Source organism: Halichoeres trimaculatus, unplaced genomic scaffold, assembly GCF_033239565.1.
Source record: "Halichoeres trimaculatus isolate MK-OKI-2021-1 unplaced genomic scaffold, fHalTri1.1 fHalTri1_scaffold_9, whole genome shotgun sequence".
Taxonomy (NCBI): Eukaryota; Metazoa; Chordata; class Actinopteri; order Labriformes; family Labridae; genus Halichoeres; species Halichoeres trimaculatus.
Genome location: NW_027437188.1, coordinates 24,926,594 through 24,948,934, shown reverse-complemented (window position 1 = coordinate 24,948,934; position 22,341 = coordinate 24,926,594). Strand labels below are relative to the sequence as shown.

Here is a 22,341-nt window from a genome sequence, read left to right as displayed (position 1 = left end):
ACCATGTACAAGATTAGCACGGTCTCATGCCTTGATTCTCAGAAAGAGACAGTGGACCCAGGGAAGGCCAGTCTAGCTCTGAGGAAGATGAGTTACAAGGACATGGAGGGCCCCATTGACCTGGGTTTGCATTGGGCCCCCACACGACTAAATACGCCCCTGTGTGAGACATATGTAAGACGTATGTTCAAAGGGATGAGTTGAGCAATGCCATTATCTTATGTCCCCTCTGCAAGATTGAAGCTTTAAAGTCAAATTGGACTCAAGTACTAGTTTGTATTCAGATATAGAGTATAGGTCTTTCATGTTTTATACAGTCTATGTTTAATCTATATTTTATACATGTAACAGCAGATCAACCTATACCTGCTGTGAATTGAAAAAAAAAAAGTTTTTCTTTATTTAAAGCTTATCTAGTAATAGGGATCCTTTGTACTATGGAAACGCATGGGAGAACATGGTGAAAACAGCTGAGTACCAGATGAAATATTAGCATTATTTTCAATACGGTCCATGGACCACAGTATTAGGTCAGGACAAGTCACAACAGAACAACTGACCCACTTTCATGTCCCGCCAGATTTTTGTCCGGGAAGATTACAGGAACAGGAAACTGTTCTACTTGACATCTATGATTGGTTCTGAGGCACGAAGGCCCGTATATATGTGCTCCTGATTGGTCAAAACCCCTGTCAATCTGTCTTCACAGCAGTGACGTCTTCCGTACAAATACAACGTTAGCGCGCTGTCAGGAGTCATTCGCGCTTCTCTTTTTCTGGTTGCAGAGGGTCTTTGTTTACTTGCTGGTACGCATCTTATAAAACCAAGAGGAAGATAAACCTAAAGCTGAGCACCTGCTGCTTTCTCATCGAGAGGAACATCACACTCCGCCAGCATGCATGTAATCAAAAGAGGTGAGATGCCGTCTGATGTAATTGATCAGTGTTAGCACGGGTTAGCTTCCACTATGGATTTGTCAGGCTTTCATAAAGTGGCAGGAATTCACCTGCTGCCTCAGATTTACAGACTAAGTGTTGTAGCACATAAACGAAACTTGACTTAAATGCAGAATTCAACGAATCAGAGATGTTTTTTCAGCTAGAAGTTAGCTTCTAACCTTCTGTTACTTAACTTCTTTCGGCTAGCTTAATTGTTACTTTGGCAGCATCAGACAGCATGCTGGCGCTCAATCAAGCCTGTATGAGAGAAACGAGGATAATGACAGGCAAACAAAACAAATGAATGTTGTCTCTCATTTATTAGAATGTAGGGTTTTTGGCGGAGGATTGATTCATTCTGTTGTTTATTAACCTAGCCATAAGTCTTTGTCTTAGTTGGCGCCAAAATCTGAGCGAGAATAAAGCTAGTTAACTTAGTCACGTCGTCGAGGAGCATAATCTAGTTTGCCAAAATAGTCACCTGCCACTCTTGATAAGTTCCTTTTCTTAAAAAGTTACGTTTTAAAGACTTCTTTCCGAAGTTGTGAGTATGTAAGCATTAAAAGAAAGTTTGTTTCAAAGAAACATAAGGTGCAATGTAATGTTTACTGCAAGTTTGTGATGTAGAAATTCTGCATTTTTTTACTTGACCTTTTACATTAAGCTTTATGGTTATAGGATGATATTTTAATGCATGGTTTAACCTTTTGTTAAAATACTCTGTATGTGATTTTGATTACCTCAACGATATGAAAACCCAGCAAACCATCATGACTTATTTTACCATATAAGGAAGCATAACAACTAGGGGTTCTTTCAAGTTTTTGACATTTGAGAGGGCTTGTCACAATAAAGAACTCCAAGGAATTTGACAGTATAATAATATGATAAATATCAAAGTACTTTTGTCCTCACATCTACATATGAAGTACTCTGTATGGTTGAAATGTTCCGTACATGCTGGTGTTTTGGAACTGGTGGTTAAATTAAATGTTATTTCTATTCCTCCCATAGATGGACGCCAAGAGCGTGTCATGTTTGACAAGATCACCTCCCGCATCCAAAAGCTCTGCTATGGCCTTAACTCTGATTTTGTGGACCCAGCTCAGATCACGATGAAAGTGATCCAGGGTTTGTACAGCGGAGTTACCACAGTGGAGCTCGACACACTAGCTGCTGAGATTGCTGCCACTCTCACAACCAAACACCCCGACTATGCCATCCTTGCTGCACGCATCGCTGTATCCAACCTGCACAAAGAGACCAAGAAGGTGTTCAGTGATGTGATGGAAGACCTGTACAACTATGTCAACCCACTAAACAAACGTCACTCGCCCATGATATCCAAGGAGACGCTTGATCTGGTTCTTGAGAACAAAGACCGCCTCAACTCTGCTATCATTTTCGATCGTGATTTCTCCTACAACTTTTTCGGCTTCAAGACACTGGAGCGCTCCTACCTGCTGAAAATCAACGGTAAACCAGCTGAGCGGCCACAGCACATGCTGATGAGAGTGTCCGTGGGAATCCATAAATCAGACATAGAAGCAGCAATCGAGACTTACAACCTGCTGTCGGAGAAGTGGTTCACACACGCCTCCCCAACGCTCTTCAACGCAGGAACCAACAGACCTCAGCTCTCCAGCTGCTTCCTGCTCGCCATGAAAGATGACAGCATAGAGGGTATTTATGATACACTGAAGCAGTGTGCCCTCATCTCCAAATCAGCTGGAGGAATCGGTGTGGCAGTCAGCTGCATTAGATCAACAGGGAGCTACATCGCCGGCACTAATGGAAACTCCAATGGTCTTGTCCCCATGCTCAGAGTTTACAATAACACAGCTCGCTATGTTGACCAGGGTGGTAACAAGAGGCCTGGAGCCTTTGCCATGTACCTGGAGCCCTGGCACTTTGACGTGTTTGATTTTTTGGAGCTGAAAAAGAACACAGGAAAAGAGGAGCAGAGAGCCAGAGATCTCTTCTATGCCTTGTGGATCCCTGACCTGTTCATGAAGAGAGTGGAGAGCAACCAGGACTGGTCCTTGATGTGTCCCAATGAGTGTCCTGGACTGGATGAGTGCTGGGGGGAGGAGTTTGAGAAGCTGTACACCTCCTATGAGAAGGAAGGGAGGGTGAAGCGCGTAGTGAAAGCTCAGCAGGTGTGGCATGCCATCATCGAGTCCCAGACTGAAACTGGGACACCATACATGCTGTACAAGGACGCCTGCAACAGGAAGAGCAACCAGCAGAATCTGGGCACCATCAAGAGCAGCAACCTCTGCACAGAGATCGTTGAATACACCAGCCATGATGAAGTCGCTGTCTGCAATCTGGCCTCCATCGCACTGAACATGTACGTCACCCCTGAACGGACTTTTGACTTCAACAAACTAGCTTCTGTGACCAAAGTGATCGTGAAGAATTTGAATAAGATCATTGAGATTAATTACTACCCAGTGCCCGAGGCCGAGAAGTCCAACAAGCGCCACAGACCGATTGGAATCGGAGTGCAGGGTTTGGCTGATGCCTTCATCCTCATGAGATACCCGTTTGAAAGTCCTGAGGCTCAGCTTCTGAACACCCAGATTTTTGAAACCATATATTATGCTGCCCTGGAGGCCAGCTGTGAGCTAGCTGCTGAACTCGGCCCCTATGAAACATACGAAGGCTGCCCTGTCAGCAAGGGCATCCTGCAGTACGACATGTGGGGGAAGACACCAACAGATCTCTGGGACTGGAAGCTGCTGAAGGAGAAGATTGCCAAACATGGTGTAAGAAACAGTCTGCTGCTGGCCCCGATGCCCACTGCCTCCACCGCACAGATCCTGGGTAACAATGAGTCCATCGAAGCTTACACAAGCAACATCTACACCCGCAGAGTCCTGTCTGGAGAGTTCCAGATCGTCAACCCTCACCTGCTCAAAGACCTGACGGAGAGAGGGCTGTGGAGTGAGGAGATGAAGAACCAGCTGATTGCTCACAATGGATCCATTCAGGTAATAATCCATCTAGAATTTGAGAGTTAGCAAATTAAGTGTCCAAGATTCAAGTTTTTTTTAATTTTGCACAATAAGACGTTTATAAAGATGTTTATTTTCTTTAGGCTATTAACGAGATTCCAGAAGATCTGAAGCAGCTGTATAAAACCGTTTGGGAAATCTCCCAGAAGACTGTACTCAAGATGGCAGCTGACCGTGGGGCCTTCATCGACCAGAGCCAGTCCCTAAACATCCACATCGCTGAGCCAAACTACGGCAAACTAACCAGCATGCACTTCTACGGCTGGAAACAAGTGAGTGAGACAAACCAATGGAGACAAACTGTTTATCTTTCTATGACTACCATGTGATTAACTGACTTTCTGTTTGCCACAGGGTCTGAAGACAGGTATGTATTACCTCCGCACAAAGCCGGCTGCTAACCCCATCCAGTTCACCCTGAACAAAGAGAAGCTGAAAGAGACCCAGGAACCTGTTAAAGCTTCAGAGGAGGAGATCAAAGAGAGAAACATGGCTGCCATGGTGTGTTCTCTGGAGAACAAAGACGAGTGCCTCATGTGTGGATCTTGAACGGACTGTCAGCTGCTGGGATAAATAAGAATTACTACTCAATGGTGAAGCTTTGAGTGACACACCTCCTGTTATACATGTTTGTAACATTACTTCTTCAACAACTTGAGCATTTTTCACTGATGAAAACAAAGTGCACTGCTGTGAGCTGTTCAGAATTTAAATAATTAATTTTATTGAAGATAAATAAGTGGTCAACTCATTGATGCAAGTACTTACTACAGAATGTATTTTATGCCTCAAATAGAAAGTTTCTAATAAAAGTTTTCCATGCAAGTTGTTCCATTGTGTTTGTATGGTTTGTATGGCCTGATACGCATCTTTATCATGTTATTATGAAATCATTACTTTATCAGTGTTAATAGTCATTAGATATGATTTTGTGAAAATTAAGGCATTAAAAATTATTTTTGATTTTCAGTGGCATTAAATTCTTTATGTAGTTTTCATAAAACAAAACATTCAATAATATGTAATATCAGTTTGAGTGTGAGCTGCCTGAACTTTTCTGACTTCTTACTATGTTTGTCTTTTCACATCTTCTTCTCATGTCTCTGCTGATCTCTCACCTACAGTAGTTTATGAGCCTGATAAAGATCGACAAGCTCCACCAGACCCTACCTGTCCCTGCTGAAAAACATAAATTTACCCATATAGACACAGTAAACGGTTGTAAATAAATTGGTTGTCCATAAATCAATGGCAGCAAATGAGTTAAGAAAACACCTCAGTAAAGTCCAGCATAAAACTTAATGTAATCGGGTCACATGACCTGGAAGCTTGGAGTAAGTGTGCTAAAATTTATAATAATAAAACCATTAAAAATAAGAGGAGTGGTTAAATTGTACAATAAAGAGGTGTATGAGAGCTAGCTAGAACAGGACTATGATCCTGTACTGATTTGAGGTCAACAGGTGCTGTTGGTGTCTGAACACTGCTGTGCAGCACCACTCATACCCATGCAATGAAAGCATCAAGTAGAAGAGATAAAATCTTGGGGGCTGGTTTTTCCAGAATTCTGAAAAAAAAAGTAATGGCCGTAATCTTTTTTTTCCCTAAAAAAATTTCAAGTGCCTTTTGTTGGGGAAAATTTTCAAAAAATATATATATATATATAATCAGGGTGTCTGCAGAGTCTTAAAAAGTATTAAAAGTTGATAAATCAATTTTTGGGAAATTAAAGCCCTTAAAAAGTATTAAAACGTCCTAATTGTGGTGTTATGAGGTATTAAATTTTATAGGTATTCAAGCTTTGACTCCAAAAATACCCCTGAATATTTATTTTTCCCCTTGCGACTGTCCCCTGATTGGACGTTTAACATTCAGCTAATAAAGTTATAAAATAGAATAGAATAGAATAGAAAAACTTTATTGATCCCAAACTGGATAATTGTTGTGTTTCACAGCAGAAATTGACGGAGTCAGTCGAAAAATACAGAAATTGCAAAGAATAAAATAAAATTAACACATAAAGACTCTAGTTACAATAAGATACAACAATAAAGATTGTGAGAGGAAAATACACCAGCTATAAATTAACGTCACTGCTAGTTTTAAAAAGAGAAATTAAAAACAACTTTGAAGCAAATCACACAATCTCAGGCACATGTCCCAAATTTTGATAATGATTAAATAATTTCTCATTTTTTTCAGCAAGTTGGCCTTGAATCACTGCTGTTACTTGTTGGGGGAGTGCTGATAAACCTGCCTTTAGTTTCATTTTTTCTGTCAAGCTTTAAACCTTCCCAGCTTACATCATTTCTGTAAAAATGCAACAGACTACAACTGTTACAGATGGGTTGCCAACAACAACTCAAGTCGCGATAAAGTCCTTAAACTTTTTGAAAGGTTTTTTAAAAAGTCTTAAAGAGGTATTGAAATCAACCTCAGGATTTAAGCATATACCCTGATGACACTGTCGTCACAAATCCCATCCAGTGTGATAAGACTATTTTGAATCTAGCTGAGGCTAAAACCTTTGTTTTTGTTTATAAGGGGCAGCCCTCGTGTATTTTTTTTTCCCAAAATTGTACTCATACTGCAGATCATTTTAATCAATTTATACTTTTGGGGTGAAAGATTAGAAACATATTTTATGCATTTGATGCTGGGAACTGAAATACAAAATGCAAGAATTTGCTTCTCTTCACTGTGGTGTGAAAAACACAAACTGCTCTTTTAGTTTATAGAAAATCAAGCTATTTCAAAGTGTGTAGAGTTTAGGAGTTTGTACATTTTCTGAAATGGTAATGCATTAAAAATAGTTTCTGTGAATAAAAACCTTGGTTGCCGAGTTGACCTCTTGAGACATGTAGATAAATAATGCATAAAAATAACAGTCATCCAGTTTTGAGATAGTTATTTTTAATATATATTTTTTTATAAAATAATGAAAACATAATTTACAGTTTAAATGTACAAGTTATTACAACCCAAAGAAAACATTTAGAATATTTTTTTTGTCCGTGTGTCCTGTACCTCTGCAACATGCAGAAAGCACCAACGCACAAAAAGGAACAACGGCAGGAAATAGAAAGCAACAATGGATCATACAAATCAGTTTTTATACAGAGGATCAGAAGAAAAACCGAATACACAAACAAAACACAGTACCCTCTTATCTTCACTATTGTCTGCAACAATGGGAATGTGTTAAAAATAAATTATCAAAATATTCAACATCTAAAAAAAACAAACCTAAGCATACAATATTACTATTAACCATAATGCAATATTCATTTGTTCAACAGGGATTCTGGTGTACGCTATAAATAGCTTACAGTACACATAACATGAACAAAATTTATATTTACATGTCCTTACCCATTTTTTATAAAAGCAAACTGTTTAGACTGGCTGATACTAAAATCACAGCGACACCCGCAAAGCTGCACCAAGAGACAGGAGTCGCTCTGAGCAAGAGTTGAACATCACTGCAGCCTGCAGTCATTAATGACTGACCACAAAAGGTGAACATCGGCTCAGGTTTAGATTTTACAGGTTAAAAAAGTTAAGTGTCAAGCTGCAGGAAAATAAAGGAGGCAGTAACTAAAAATGAGATGCAACCCTTCTTTTTGTGGTTTTTTTTAGGGTCTGAGAAGGAGGAGAAGCAGGAAGGAAAAGACACTTAATATCCCTTATGTCAATTTAAGAAGGGCACATAAATTTATGTCAAGGTGTCAATAATAAAATGTCAGTTGAAAAACTGTTCAGTCTGATTCAGCAAATTAAATACTCATAGATTAAGGTATTAAATTAGAAAAATTGAAGAGTGACTTCAAACATTACTGCTAATTAACCTGCAGCTTTTCCAACAATAAGCTAAAATGTTAACCAGTAAATATTTAAAGGGAAGATTAAAATGACAGAATATCCCCCTTGAACCCTGACACCAACATGGTCAGTGTCTTTAACAGCATCTTTGTGAACCTGAGTGAGGGAGCGTGAAAATACAACAGTTCCAGTCAGACCAGGAAGAATCAGCTGATCCACCAAGCAGAGCAGGAGATGATTAGTTAGATCAGTTTATCAGAAATATCAGCACCGACACAGAAAGATGACCATCCTTCACAGGGATGATTTGTCCTTCAGTGGCAGCATCCAACAAAAGTCCACATTATTTCCGTATGAAAAATAGATATAGTAGACAATATCATAGAGCAAGCGAGCTGTATAAATAGTGTAGTTTGTGTTCATTTGGGTTTATCACAGAACACACACACACACACACACACACACACACACACACACACACACACACACACACACACACACACACACACACACACACACACACACACACACACACACACACACACACACACACACACACACAGAGGTTCTGATATGAAGGAGTTTCAGCGTTGTTGAGTGGGTTTCATGTGAAGAGTGGATGAATTATCAACAATAGTTTGACTTTTGAGGAGATTGCTGTTCAGATTCAAGAGAGGCGTTTGGTAAAAAGTCGACACCAATTTCATTTTTGTTAACTATGAGGCTACAGAAAGTTAGCTTAGCATAAAGACTGGAAACAACAACATCACAAAGATGCACACACATTTTGGAGGCAGCGTTTATCTCCATTCAAAGACAAAATGAAAACTGGAAGCAGATTAAAGATGTCTCATTGTTTGTCAGAATTGATACTACACCACAGCGTCAATGTCTGTCAAGTTTTGACAGGATCACAACTGTTCCAGAGCAACCAGTGTTTTAAAGTAAAGAGTAATCATGCTAACTGGCAACTTCAGCAGACTTTGTCTGAGATGGTCAGCTTACATTCACCAGTTAACATGGTCACATTTTACGCTGAAGCACCAGCAATGTCTGGGGCTTTGAGTTATTCAATGTTTTTTTGTTTCTGACCCCACTTCCCCAAGTTTGACCAAAACAAGAGATAAGGTTAACCACAGAAACTCTGAATCCAGTTTTTACTCCGTGTTTCCAATGCTATGACTAAATATGACATTCGGATTCAATATGGAGAGAAATAATAAGTGAACACCTGAACTATGATTTACGAAAACAAATTTCATGTCCAGTGTAAAACCATAGTATATTATTAACTTTCCTGATCAGCAATCCTAAAATACTTAATCATTATTATTCTGATATATTTGGTACAGTTCTCTGTCTGGACCTGGTTTCTGGCTCGTTTATCGTGGCCCAGGTCTGAAACTCAGAGGTCTGTGTGCTCGCCTTTAACTTGGAAGAGATCCAGGTTCACTGACACAAGTTTCTATCTTGATATTTCACAGTTTGTAAAAGTCCCAGGATAAAGCTGTCATAAGCATTGAGCATCGAGTTTGCTGTCACAGCAAACACAACTCCATGTGAAGACACCGTTACTTTCCCTGCCTTCTTCCAGTCTTTGTGCTAAGCTAACTTGGCCACTTCATATTGAGCTGAAAGATCTCACTCTGGGGCTGTGCACCTCCTCTCAAATGTCAAAATACTGTTTGAAATATCTGAATAAAATTGTGACAAGGTTAAAAATCATTAAAATGAGAGACGATGTAGCACTGCTTTAAACAGTCATAATCAAATTAAAACAATACTCTACATCAATGATATGATCTATCACTGAGCTTCACCACATGGACTGTTCACACTTGCTCATTTTACTGATGGGTCGTTTCACACCTCGGGGCCGACTGTGTTCGTCAATGTCTACGGAGGATAGAAAAATAACAGGGCCCAAAGTTTCATCTAAGAGTGAACTGAACCTCGACCATCACTCAGTCTTCCTCACACACTCACTGCAAAAGGGCACAAACACTGTTGTGCTGTAATGCTCCCGAGTACCATCTGTACACATATACAAACACACACTCACTCACACATACACACACACACACACCCTTTTAGTACAACTGTTATACAATATCAGTACAATATTGATACATGAGAATTGTACCACATCTATCTACAGTACCTTATCTGTAGAGCCACCATGACTTCAAGTGCATTCTGGGAGATGCAGTCTGTAGTGAGTTTTTTTTGTTTTTGGCTGATTTGCTGCAGGAACAGTATTAGGCCTCTCCAGGTGATGTAGTGTCTCTTAAACAGTCGGGTTCTCCTCCTCAACACGCTCCTCTGGCATAGTAGCAGTATTTATATATAGGACAGGTATATAAAGATGTTTTGACTTCAGTTTATAAAAATAAACAGGCTCAGAGTTAGAGAGGAAAGGTCTCTGCTCTGTGTGTGAGCAGGCTCTGAGAGACTCTCTGGGAGTGTTTCATTTTAAAAATCTGTTTTTTTTCTTGTTCTTGTTTCAGTTTAAGGCAGTCCAGTTGAGGCTGTGTGAGGTTACATCATTGTAACCTCTGCCACCCCTGTGTGCAATGAATCATGGGTCGTCTCTCTGTGGCCTGAGCCTCTCTTTCTTTGTCCTTACTAACAGGTGCTGCTGTCACTCCCTCTTTGAGTTGTGTTCGTGTGTTAAGGAGTGAGCCTCAAGGTCGCTCTCGCTCTTGATGTTTGTGAAAATCTGGCTAAACTTTCGGAGCTGCTCGCTGGCTGTCAGACTCTCCTCCTGCAGCCGCTGGTTGTTCTCTCTTAGATTGGCCATCTCTGCAAGCAGGACGACTTTATCCTTCTTCTCCTGGGAGGAGAGGACAATGCAGATCAAAGTGTGATTAGTTAATGCATGAAACAGAAATTTTCACTGTCATCAACAAGGATAATTTGGTATTTGCTGTCTTCATGATTTCTAAATGTACTGAAATAACAGTTAGCTTAGCTAAGCATAAAGACTGGGAAACAGGTCAGGTGGTCAAGTTGTTTTCTCCACGAGTAATGCACTGATTACTTATATTTAAGTTTTGATTGAAGCTCTTCTGGTAGACACAATTTTTCATGAATTTCTAAAAGTCAACTCTAAAATTGTCACATTCCTTTTATACCCACATTTTTGTAACAAGAATACAACTATCAAAAAGCAAAAATATGCTCACCCTCTCCAGGTCGTTGTTGAGCTGTTTTAACATGACTTCAAGGTGGTACAGTCGACCAGACAAATCGTTGGGGACCTCATCGCTTTAAACACACACACACACACACAGCAAAGATGAATCTGCAGTAATATCTTACTATTGCTTTTGATTAGTATAATGAATATAGTTTGCACAAAAATATCAACAAAAAACTCAAAGAATAGGAGGTTAACCAATGACAGATTTCATTTAAAGACTGACAGTGAATCTTATTACCACAAGGGGGCAGTGGTGATGAAGTTATACAGAAACCCAATGAGCTGAATGGAGCTTTAACTACCTCAGGACAAAAAGTGTTGTTAAAACTCACCAGCTGAAAGTGGGCGTGGTCCGGGGTGTCTGAGGAGTATGAAACTGGACCGGACTGATGGCGGGCCTCATGTCCGGACCTCCAACCTGGGGCTCATTCAGCGAGAAGAGGGAAACTGCTCTTTGCGCTGCAACAGACACACAATGGCACTTTCAAAACACTGTAGGAGTTGGTATTTTTAGATGTCTCTTGAGATTCATGATACAATCACACTTTCAATTGGGAGGAGCTGGCAGCAGGTAAAGCTGTGGATCAAGTGTTAGTTGAGTGTTTTCTTGTGCTCCAGCGGTTTTTGTGATGTTGTATGAGACATGGATGAACAATGAGTTCTCACTTTCATTCCCAGGAGTATCAAGTGACAGAAAAGGACTGAACCCCACTGACCCAAGACATCTTCCACGGTTTTAACAAGACTGGTTACTTTACTTTTTTTTATGCATCCTGGTTTTACTTTCTTGCATTCTTTTATCATCAAATGAAACCAGCAATAAATCTTTGAAAAAACTAATTGAAACTCTTAAAAGAGCAAATCTGCACCCTCCCTCACCTTCATAGACTTTAGCAGCATTGACCAAGCTGGACCACTCCAGCCCACATGCAGTGTCCGGGAGCGGCATCAGCCCAGGATCCAGCCTTCTCAGAGGTGGGACTTTGTCTCTGACTTCTGTGAGAGACAGCTCAGAGGCTGACAGAGGGACTGAGGGATTAGAGGACAAGAAGTTACAGAAATCATCTTTAGCACCACAATCTTGAATGCCAACAGAATAAAACTTGGCAGCTAAAAAAAGAGAATTGTCTCTAGGTTACACTCACTCTTCTTGCCCTGCAGGTGGTTGGAGGAGGTGCCGTGTCTGCGTGTTGGCAGCGTGCAGGTGAACAGTACATCAGTGGGAGCCGTCTGGTTCTCAGAGTTGGCAAAGCTCGCCTCTCTGCGCCCACTGCACAGCGACTCGTCTGAAAAAGTGCGCTGCAAGGTCCGTCTGGGAGACTGAAGTGAGAAAAAATGACAGAGGTCAGAGTAAGTAATGAAAGAAAGACTATGAACTGAAGCCTTAAGGATATGTTCTTAGGAAACTCTCAGTGTGTTTCTCACTGGATCTCTGGGTGGCGACTCTCCTGGGTTGTCCATGATTATCAGCTTCTTCAAGTCGTCCTCGATGGTGCTTTTGTATGTTCGTCGAGGAGAGCGCAGGTCCCTCAGCGATGCTCGGAGTCGAGGCTGTCCAAAGACGTTCTTTGAGTTCATATCCACCTGCCTGATGACACGAGATGTAAGTAGAGCTGCAACACTGATTGTCCTGTCCCTGACACAGTTACACAACTCTGCTCAGAGGGGTAGCTTTTCAAACTGTCCCGGCATAAAGATGTGAATGAGGGATGATCGTTTCAAGTTCTCCATCATCTACTCACTTCTTGCTGCTGTTGCTGTCAGAGCTTGATGTCGTGATTGAAGGAGATGGGCCATTGTCTTCGCCTTGCCAGGTGGTTGGTCTGTTCTTCATATAGGATGACTTGGGGGCGGAGCTTGATAAAGGGGTGGAGCTTAAGTGAGCTGAAGTTGGTGTCGTGGTAGCTGCTCGAACTGGCCGTGCTTTTTCTGCCGTTGGGGTCTTGTAACCCTGTGGCGTGTAGGCTCTGAGAAGACAGACAAAATACATGAGCATACAGAACTTACAAGTGACGCTAGAAAATTTAAAGGAATAGTTCAATCTTTTTTTAAATATGCTTACAGGATCTTTTTTGATGCTTTAACTGGTGAGATACTGTGGAGCTTGAAAAGGATGTTTTGTAACATTTGAGCTTTCTTATGCCCTGCTTCCAGTCTTTGTCTGAGGCTAAGCTAACCACCAGCTGGTCTGGCCTTCGAACTAAACCCACAGATATCTGACCAGTATTGATCTGCTCATCTTAAGTAAAGACCCATATTTACAAGAAGCTACAGTGAATTAAACTGGCTTTTACAGACTACTACTTGATACATTCCTGTAGCAAAGATTTTCCTTAACGTCTCTTTATTGGTAGTGATGATGATGAACTTTCACCTTCCTCTGCACAAATGAGTGAGAATTCATTCTTACAGCACTGTCGTGACATGTGTACCAGCAGATGAGATCACATGATGATCTGTATGTTTCATAGGGATTAAAGCTGCTTTAATCCTCAGTGTCCCCCTTTAAGATACATTTTCATGTAACATGCTATAATCTTGAAGCGCGAGAGAAAAACAGCATCTCTAGAAAATCATTCTCCAGAGATCCTTCAAACTTTTAAAGTTACTGATCCATGTCGAGCTGAGCAGCATGAGGATGTAACAGTGAGCTGAGTGTGTTCTGAGCCTGTCTAAGGTGAAAACACATCATCATCTCTCACCTGGGTTTAAAAGCATCCATTTTTTCAGCACTGGAGCCAGGAGGGGGGAAAGTCCTCGTCATGTACGCTTTGTTCTGATTGGCTGTCGGTGGTAAAATTGGTGAGGACTCTCTTCTCCTGGCCTCTCTCTCACCGCTGCTTCTTCCCACTGACAGCTCTTGCATCCCGCTGTAGGTGGCGAATGAGTGCACAGGCTTGTGCGACTGGCTGTTTGACACGTTCCCGTGGCGAGAACTGTTGTAATGGGTGGAGGCGTCAATCCCGCTGTCGTTAGACCCCCCTTTGAGGAGGTCAGGGTCTGGGTCAGCTGAGTCGATGAGGCAGCCCCCTCCTCTCTCCCCTCCAGGTCCCCCGTCAAACCAGCGCTCGTCACTGTGGCTGCTGGAGGCGTTACTAGACAGAGTGTTGCTGCTGGAGTGGCTTGAGTACTGAGTCTCACCCTGCGGAGGACACGAGAGCTAAGTTAAGAATCAAAGCGGAAACAAGAAAGTAAACTCAGGGTGATTACAACACTAACCTTGGAGTGTCTGTTTGGAGAGTCTTTCCCTGGGACGTCCTGTCTGGGTAGCCTTCTCTGTCCCCCTCCACCACCAACACCCGGACCCCGAGAAGACGACGCTGGGACATGCCAGAGGGGCTCTAGACGGATACACACACAGACACTCACAGGATTAAAGCAAATTACACTGAACTTCCATGGTCGGCAAAGAGGATTAAATACTTATAGCACATTTAAACACTGACCTCAACCCACCAAGCAAGCCACAAAATCACACTGTGTTGTCTTTACTCCACTGTGTAGCACACACACTTTGAAAACACTATAAAGACTATGGATTTAGTTAAAGAAATGAACTTAATCCCAACCCAAAAATCAATGACTTCACTTTTTTTAAAGAAACCAGCAAACATGGTGCTACATTGTCATTGGAGTCCATCTTTTTCCAATATAACAGCTTTAAGACCAGAACTGACTTGCTTTTAGCTCTGTTTTTGGTCTCTATCATCTCAAGAAGGAAATAACTGGTTCAAAGCATAATGTCTTTTGTATTTATGTATTGAAACAATTTCCTTAGTCGGTGGATACTTTGAAGTAATGCAGCCAGTAAACTGCTTGTAAGAATCATTAGTACAGTTTAAGGTTGATGTACCTGTCTTGCAGCGCTCCATGGTGCTCTCCTGACTGGTGAAGCCAGAGGAAGACTCTCCACTTGAGGTGATGTCCACACTGAGATGGGGCTCATAGGGCAGCAGGGTGCGCTGTCCTGTTCCATATCTACAAAGACAGGTCACAGGAGAAACACGGTCAGGCATGAAGTAAAAAAAAGCAGGATGAAGTTAATTCAAACAGATATTCATACATAAATAAACATTCAAAGAAAACCTTTTAAATGAACAGTTTACATTTCACTGTGCAGAGGAGGAATTCAGTTTTTGTTTAACATCCTGATGGCGGTGAATAAAACATTTCTTTGTGGTTGGGTGATGTTATCAACCTCCACACTGTGAGGAAGAGCCACCCACACAACAGATCCTTCCTCTAGGAGACAGAGTGTTCATACACGTCTAAATTCAGACCTGGATGTGCAACATTACTCAGAGCGTCTCCAGAAAAACAGTAATCAGAAACCAGCTCAAGAAATAGTTATGAGCAACACTGGACATGTTTAATCAAGACTAAGAAGTCAAGCTTTTGGGAAACAAAGACCAAAGATGTTCACAAGAAAATGGACACACCCACACCCACACACACACCTGTCGGGTGAGGGTTTGTAGCGTACAAAGGGCCCTGGTGTGATCCCAGGTGGCCCAATTGTGGCGAGGCCGACCAGTCCTGAGGAGGGGGAGGAGAAGCTGGCTGAGGGGTTTCTGTAGGGCAGCACTCTGTCGCCCCCAACAGGAGACAGACTGAAGTGGTTTTCTGGATAGCTCACAGGCCTGGAGGACAAACAAAGAGGCTGATGGTTAACCAAGAGAAAAACAACAGAGAGGTGAGTTATTCTGAGAAGCTAGGTGACAAACAAAAACTGCAGTTTGGTTTTGGTTGTTAATCTATGGTGGGACAAGAGGGACAAATCACACAAACAAAAACAATGCTGAAAGGAGAATAAAATAAGGCCATTCATTCTGAAGACTTCGGCAAAACATGAGGCGACAGTAAATTTAGAGTCTACTTAGACCAAAACTGTAAATGTACTACATGTATGGAGTGTTTATCTGGTCCTCTGATCACACAAATTTGATTTGTGAAAACCGGCTCTTTGTCCTGAACCACACCTGTCCACAGAAGACCACCTCCTCTCTGCTAAAAAACAGGTCTTTGCAGTTAAAATAAAAAAGAAAACTAAGTACAAGCAAAGATTTTAATTTCTCATATCTGCCTCAGGATTCACCCAGGCAGAGTAAGTCTTTGATTTCAATCTTAATGTGAGATAAAGAAATCTCAGTTTCAATGACTGGTTTAATCAGTTATGTGACTGGTTAGTCAGAAGGCTTGAACCAGTATGCTACAAGACAGAATTGAAAAGATATGATGATATCTGTACCAAATCTATTTTTGTGTTTCTGTGTCAGTGTTTTCATAGTTAGAAAAGATTTATTACAAATGACAGAAAAAGTTGCCTACTGGCCTAATTCACCCAATAAGATAGTTATTAAGATGCCATTATATACTTGAATATTAAAAAATATATATTATCAAGGGGACACATCACAAAAGCATCCATGTAATCAAAATAATCAATTTTGTATGAAATATGTATAATAAATCTGTAGCTTTATATCTCACCTCTTAGAGTTGAGGTGTTGGGGTTCCCTGTACGGTACAGGCACCAGGGTTTTGTGTGATCGGGGCAGCGGAGGAGGAGGGGGACCCATGGGGGCCCAGCGTGGGTTTGGAGCACTGTGGAGCACCGGAGGAATGGGTGGGCTGTCCCACCTCCATGTGGGACGAGGGGAGGGTCTGTAGCCTGCAGCCAGAGGCTCAGGTTCTGGCTTCTGCTCCATCGTCTTCATCTCGTACTCCTCTGTGCAGCCCCTGGAGAGACAGACGGGGGAAAGGTCTGTTAGAAAATAAAAGAGCCCCCCAACCCTTCAAACCTCCAGACCTGGAGGAATATGAAGTCAACTCCCAGAGTCTCTCTTTTACTGTAAATCTAGCACATATCTCTGACACATCATCATTATTTAATTCAAACAGGCTATTACAGCAGGGCAGGGGGCATCAAATATGCATGGAGGATGTGTCCAAGACAAGAGAGAAGAGGAGGGCAACGGCGAAGGAGACATGTCAAAAATTAAGTCAGGAGTGCAGCCACAAAAATGTGAAGAAAGAGTGAACACAAGTGGCTAAAATCTCACGACTTCTTCAAGAACATTATTTGTGATAACTTAGATCAACTGTTAAAAACCAGAAGTACAAGTAAAAATATAAATATCTGAAGGTTAAGACCATGCATTTTCAATACTTTATGCGAGATCATGTCTGAAACAGATATCTTGTATAATCTTAAACAAGATTAACAACACCGAAATAATCTCAGAGGGTAAATGAGAGCGATGCTGGGTCTCTGAGTGTTTAAATTTCAGTTACACCAAAGTGTGGTCACATAAAAACCTTTACCTGTGAGTTTAGAGCCACAAATGTCAACATCTTGATGTGAATATTACAGGAAAACAGCTGTTTAACAGAAGTACAACTACACAAACCAATACACATGAATGCAGCGAGATCCAGGATGTAGTAATCAATACAACAGTAACATTAACATTATCTATTCAGTCAGAATATAGTAGCACATGCTCAGACCTTCACACACACACACTCACACACTCACACTGAACAAAAGGCAAACACAAACCTCAGAGGAAGCAGAGCTTACACATGTTGATGTGCAGCGTTCCTTCCATTGTTGTGGGGGGTGTTCACACACAGCTGGAGCTCCCCAACGCACACTCACTCACACACACACACACACTCGCCAGACACACTAGAGCATTACACCTCTTCTCCGCTGTATGCGTCCATCTTGCATGTGCGCAGTGGATTCAGAGCAGCAAAAGAAAGGCATTTCCAACTCTCTCCTCTTCCTCTTCCACCCACTTCTCTCCCTCTCCCTCTTTGTTGAAACACGTCCTCCTCACCAATCGTCTCTCTGCCTCTCCGGCTAAACACACTCATCCCTGCCCCTTTCTCTATCTCTCTTCCTCTTCTCAGTCCTTTTCATTTGCACGGGGCATGCGTTTTTAATTAATCATTTCCACTCATTTCTTTCTTTATTTATTTTTTTGTGCTCTCTTTTTTTTCCCTCTTCCTGCAGATTTCAGGCCTTAATCTCATGCAATCTGCTTGCCTGGCACACAAACGATTGAGAGAGATAGAAAGAGGGGGGTGAAATACAAGACTCTAATTATCAGCTGCTATTTGAGAGAGACCGGGAGGGGGAGTGTATGTGTTTTTTCATGTGTGTGTGTGTGTGTGTCAAAGGGATTTAACTTGGTGTAATTAATCTGCCTCCACCATTAAAGACATCTAACCGCTGTGTGATCACACAGTCGGCCACAATCACTGTATTTAGAAGCCTGGTTTCAGTCAGAAAGACACACACACTGTGGTTATTTCTTCACCTCTGCAACCGTTCTGTGACACCACATCAGCGTCTCATAAGGCCTTGTTATTCTGTTTTCTGCCAAGGCTGTTCATGTGCAGATAAAAGGCAGGAGAAGGACAACGGCAGAGGGAAGAAATGGATTGTTGGAAGAAGGGAAACAATTCATTGGTGAGCTGAATGAGATGAGAAGATAGGAGGAATTCACGTTTAAACCATCCAACTTCTCTCATCCCTTGCTTTGCCTGTTTCCACCTAAACCACACATCCATCATTCCCTCTGTTCATTTGCTTCCTCTTTTCACACACTCCCACGCAAAATCCTCTCAGAACATTGGAGTCTAGCCACTCTCTCTTTCTCTCATGCTTTTGTTTATTCCAGTGAGGAGCATCCTTGTTCTTCCACTTCTTCCTGCTCACACTCTGTGCCCACCTTTGCTGTCACCTCCTGCTTCAACATCTGCAACCAAAAACTTGCCCCCCTCATTAATGCAGCATCAAAGATACACAGCATGGCGACTTCAACACACCTCCGAGGCCCTCCCTCTTCATACGGGGGTATGATGACCACTTTGACTGTGACTGACGTCCTCAGCAGGTCAATCATTTGCTCATGCGTTAGCGTCACTGCAGCCACTTTGCAGATCTCCACCAACCGGCTGCCCTGTCTCAGTCCAGCCTGCCAGGCAAAGCCGTACTCTTCCACCTAGAAGAGAAACACAAAAAAAGTCTTCAAACAGGCCAGTAATATGCAGCCAAGGATCTTCATAGAGGTGTATTTTAGTAGGAGATCTAATGTGGCAGATGGCTCTCAGTCTTTACCTCAGCCACTGTGCCATCCAGGCGAACATGGAAGCCCAGCTGTCCCAGTCCGTTTCTTCTCAGAGTCATATCCACCGTCTCACAACCCACCGTCAACGACTAGGAAGGAGAAGGGTTAACATGACATGACAGTTTGTTTTTAACTTTACAGTCCTTTCCAAATCTCTACAACCACTTGAAACTAGGGATGCACAATATTATCTGCACAATATTTGTATCGGCTGATAAAAGCTTAAAAACACATTTATCGGTATCGGCAAATATGAAAATTTCTGCCAATATGCACAGCCGATAAGGTGCTATTCAGTTAGGATTATTATTATTTTCCATCTAAAAAATAAGCTCCTGAAATAAAATGTAGCGCTTCATTTATTTGCACTGCAGAGCTCTGTGTCTGTCACCAGGTTGTTACAGTAGCTCTAAAATAATTAAATGCAACTTGGTTATGTTTAAAAATGCTTTTTACATTTAAAGTTCATGTGATCTAAAGAAATTATTTTTCTGTATTTCAATACTGAATGTCTTGAGTTTGAAAAAATAATACATTTCTTATCTATGGTAAAATCAAACATTTTTTTGTCTTGTTTTATGTGTGTTTCTTAAACAAATAAGACCGTCACAATTAGAGTAACATATAAATTCCAGTACAGGATAGACTTAGCTTTTTTACAGTGAAAAAACAAACAAACTTGTGATTATTAGTATCGGTCAAAAGGGGTTTCGATATATCGGCATATCGGATATCGGCAAAAATCCAATATCGTGCATCCCTACTTGAAACCATATAAAAGCCTGAAAAACCCACAAGTTATCAATACACATAAGCCAACAGTTTCAATTGGTCTCCTGCCACGATGTGAGTGGGGAAGTTTGGGTTATTTTTAGAAAGATAAACTCATTTTCATTTTATTCTATCAGATGGATTAAAAAAAAAAGAGCTCACTGGAGTCCAGAAAACCTCCTTGCAGCATTTAATTCATCACATTTTACTCGGATTATCACAATATTAAATCTCTCATCAGCCTGTGGCCTGTTATGTAACTTCATAGAAAAAGGGTCACACAGAGTATCTGCATGTGTGTATTCATTGAGAGGAAAATTTAATCAGCCTGGATTAAAGTTTAATAGTTCAGAAAATAACATTTCTGCCTCTATCCTCACATTTTCTCAGCTGAAAAAAGTGTTTAACTTAAAATTCTCCCAAACTGTTTGTGACATCTTAGATGAAGACTGTTGGCAAAGAATAACTGAGTAGTATGAAGACATATTTCTGAATTACAAGGACGGACTTTGTCATCATGAAAGGATAAAATGGTAAACAGGATGTTGGGTGTGTTTTTGGGCAAGGGGACATTTCATGCATTTTTTTTAAGTGCTTTTAGGGATGCGACCAAAAACATTCAAGGAATCAGTGTTGCAAATTTTTCATGAGGAAGAAAAAAATTAAACACATGTGCAGACCTCAATGATGGACACAATGTGTTCGGTTGGGAACAAACAGATGTAAATATGAGAAAACTCCAAAGCAAACACAGAAAGTCCTAAATATGATGTTATCCTCAAAGGCCACAGAGATTTAAATTTTCTTTAGTGAAAGAAAATCTCACCTTTAACCTCTGCACCATCTCCCTGATGTCCTGAGCGCAGCCCTCTGGTACCCGTACTGCAATGTGGTCTCCTCTCCCATAAAAGATCTTCAACGCTAGCCGCTCCGGCGTCCATCCAATGACGTCGGCACAGAAACAGTTAAACACCACCTCTTTGGTGGAACAGTCCAAAAGGAGGATGTATTCAGCCGACAACCCCAAGGCACAGGGCAGCTCTGTCCCACCTCCGCTGAAGTCCTGGGCCAGGACCCTCCAGGCGACAGCTCCCGTAGCTCCCAGCTCAGCTCCTTCTCTTGCTTTAGAGCGCTCGCGCTTTTTAGATGCGAGGGAGATGAGGTTGTTGAGCTTGCCAGCTGTGTCCAGGGGTGTGCTGGTGACACAGTTCTCAGCGAGGTCGCGAAGGTACTCCTGCCGCGTCCGCGTCGCCATGGTGTGGAACTTCTCTGATTTGTGCGCTGCATTTTCTGCGTTGATAACTTTGGCAAGAAGGAAGTTACGAAAGGTTTCTGGGTCACGGAAGGTGACACCGTTGGGGATGGGGGGACCAAAAGGAGGCACATCCTTCATTCTCGTCACAGCAACACTGAAGGAAAATAATTTGTGTGAGAATAAATTTCTGTTTTGTTTGTATGATTATGAACATGTGCTTGTTCTCTTAAAGGTACCTGTAGCAGGTGTTTTCAGAGCAGGGGTTGTGCACGCGCACAATCACAAAGACGTGCTGGAAGTGTGAGCGAATGTTCTGAGGGGTGAAAGGAAGTGCTCCAGGCTCCTGAAAGATTATGGTGACGATGTCGTTCCCTATGTGCCTTTTTCTGAGGAGCTGAAGGACAGAAGAGAGACCAAACGACAGATTAATAAAATGACATCATCGTTACCAACACCCAATCTGGCAAGTCTGATAAGGTAAAAAAGAGAGATTGAGACATTCAGTTGACACCAAACAACAGCTCTTTATGTAACATGTTTCTGTGAGATTCTGTGTGGGCTATCTGTGTCTGTGTGTGTGTGTCAGTTTGTCCGGTTTGTCTCTCTGTGTTTGTGTAGGAGACACGGTGCAGAGTCCAGGCTGTGTGTCTGTGCTGTAGTGCCTGCCAATTCCTTCTTCATCTGCAGAGAGAAGTGTGAAAGTACCAATTATGTAATCCAGCCCACTGTTTGGCGGATACACATTCTGCAGCACGGTACCGCAGGAGCGTCCTGGACTTGAACTGAAACAGCACAATTTGTACTTCAGATTATCATACACTGATGGCATTTGTTGGAACAGCCAGTTTAGAGAAAGAATAAAAACTGAACACCGTAGTTATGTAGTTATCCTTGCATCCTTGCATCCTTCAGAAAAACTTCAGTAAAAATTCTGTGAATCTTCCCTTTGAACATTTCTTCACTGGTTGTGCAGGATTTTCAGTTTTTCCTCTCGGGTGTCAATATTTCTTCTTCAATCCTGCTGCCTCTCTTCATCCACTGCAGGTGATTTTTCATGTCAGATGCTGCCCTCTAGAGGTTCATCTGAGCAAGTAAACCTTTCTGCTGCTGCATTCTCTAAACCTCTGGATGGAGTTATTGCCCTTCTTATGATTGTAAACTTGTTCATTTAAGAGCCGATAATGAGGTGAAC

At 41.8% G+C, this 22,341-nt stretch overlaps 2 protein-coding genes across 2 annotated transcripts in view; one reads left to right on the top strand and one right to left on the bottom strand.

Moving 5' to 3' along the window:
- The first annotated feature begins 705 nt into the window (after positions 1–705).
- On the top strand, positions 706–4,807 carry LOC141798321 (ribonucleoside-diphosphate reductase large subunit). The gene is made up of 4 exons (XM_074680201.1): positions 706–914; positions 1,953–3,934; positions 4,042–4,230; positions 4,313–4,807. Exons 1-4 carry the CDS (start codon positions 896–898, stop codon positions 4,505–4,507), a joined length of 2,385 nt encoding a protein of 794 aa, XP_074536302.1. The 5' UTR covers positions 706–895; the 3' UTR covers positions 4,508–4,807.
- Positions 4,808–6,854: 2,047 nt separating this feature from the next.
- Positions 6,855–22,341, bottom strand: part of sipa1l3 (signal-induced proliferation-associated 1 like 3) — a 75,325-nt gene continuing 59,838 nt past the window's right edge. Inside the window, exons 9-24 of the mRNA XM_074679436.1 lie at positions 21,386–21,543; positions 20,721–21,303; positions 19,114–19,212; positions 18,822–18,997; positions 16,473–16,721; positions 15,440–15,622; positions 14,836–14,960; positions 14,202–14,323; positions 13,685–14,124; positions 12,725–12,949; positions 12,408–12,570; positions 12,128–12,302; positions 11,862–12,011; positions 11,315–11,441; positions 10,966–11,047; positions 6,855–10,613 (exon numbers count right to left, since the gene is read on the bottom strand). Of these exons, the coding sequence (XP_074535537.1) occupies positions 10,422–10,613; positions 10,966–11,047; positions 11,315–11,441; positions 11,862–12,011; positions 12,128–12,302; positions 12,408–12,570; positions 12,725–12,949; positions 13,685–14,124; positions 14,202–14,323; positions 14,836–14,960; positions 15,440–15,622; positions 16,473–16,721; positions 18,822–18,997; positions 19,114–19,212; positions 20,721–21,303; positions 21,386–21,543 (3,249 nt within the window). The 3' untranslated portion in view covers positions 6,855–10,421. The remainder of the gene's footprint in view (positions 10,614–10,965; positions 11,048–11,314; positions 11,442–11,861; positions 12,012–12,127; positions 12,303–12,407; positions 12,571–12,724; positions 12,950–13,684; positions 14,125–14,201; positions 14,324–14,835; positions 14,961–15,439; positions 15,623–16,472; positions 16,722–18,821; positions 18,998–19,113; positions 19,213–20,720; positions 21,304–21,385; positions 21,544–22,341) is intronic.

Bases quoted from the DNA above. Each gene is read 5' to 3' on its own strand.
- LOC141798321 (XM_074680201.1), top strand. The intron at 3,935-4,041 runs GTAATAATCCAT...TATTTTCTTTAG, and splicing joins CTCACAATGGATCCATTCAG to GCTATTAACGAGATTCCAGA. The intron at 4,231-4,312 runs GTGAGTGAGACA...TGTTTGCCACAG, and splicing joins ACTTCTACGGCTGGAAACAA to GGTCTGAAGACAGGTATGTA.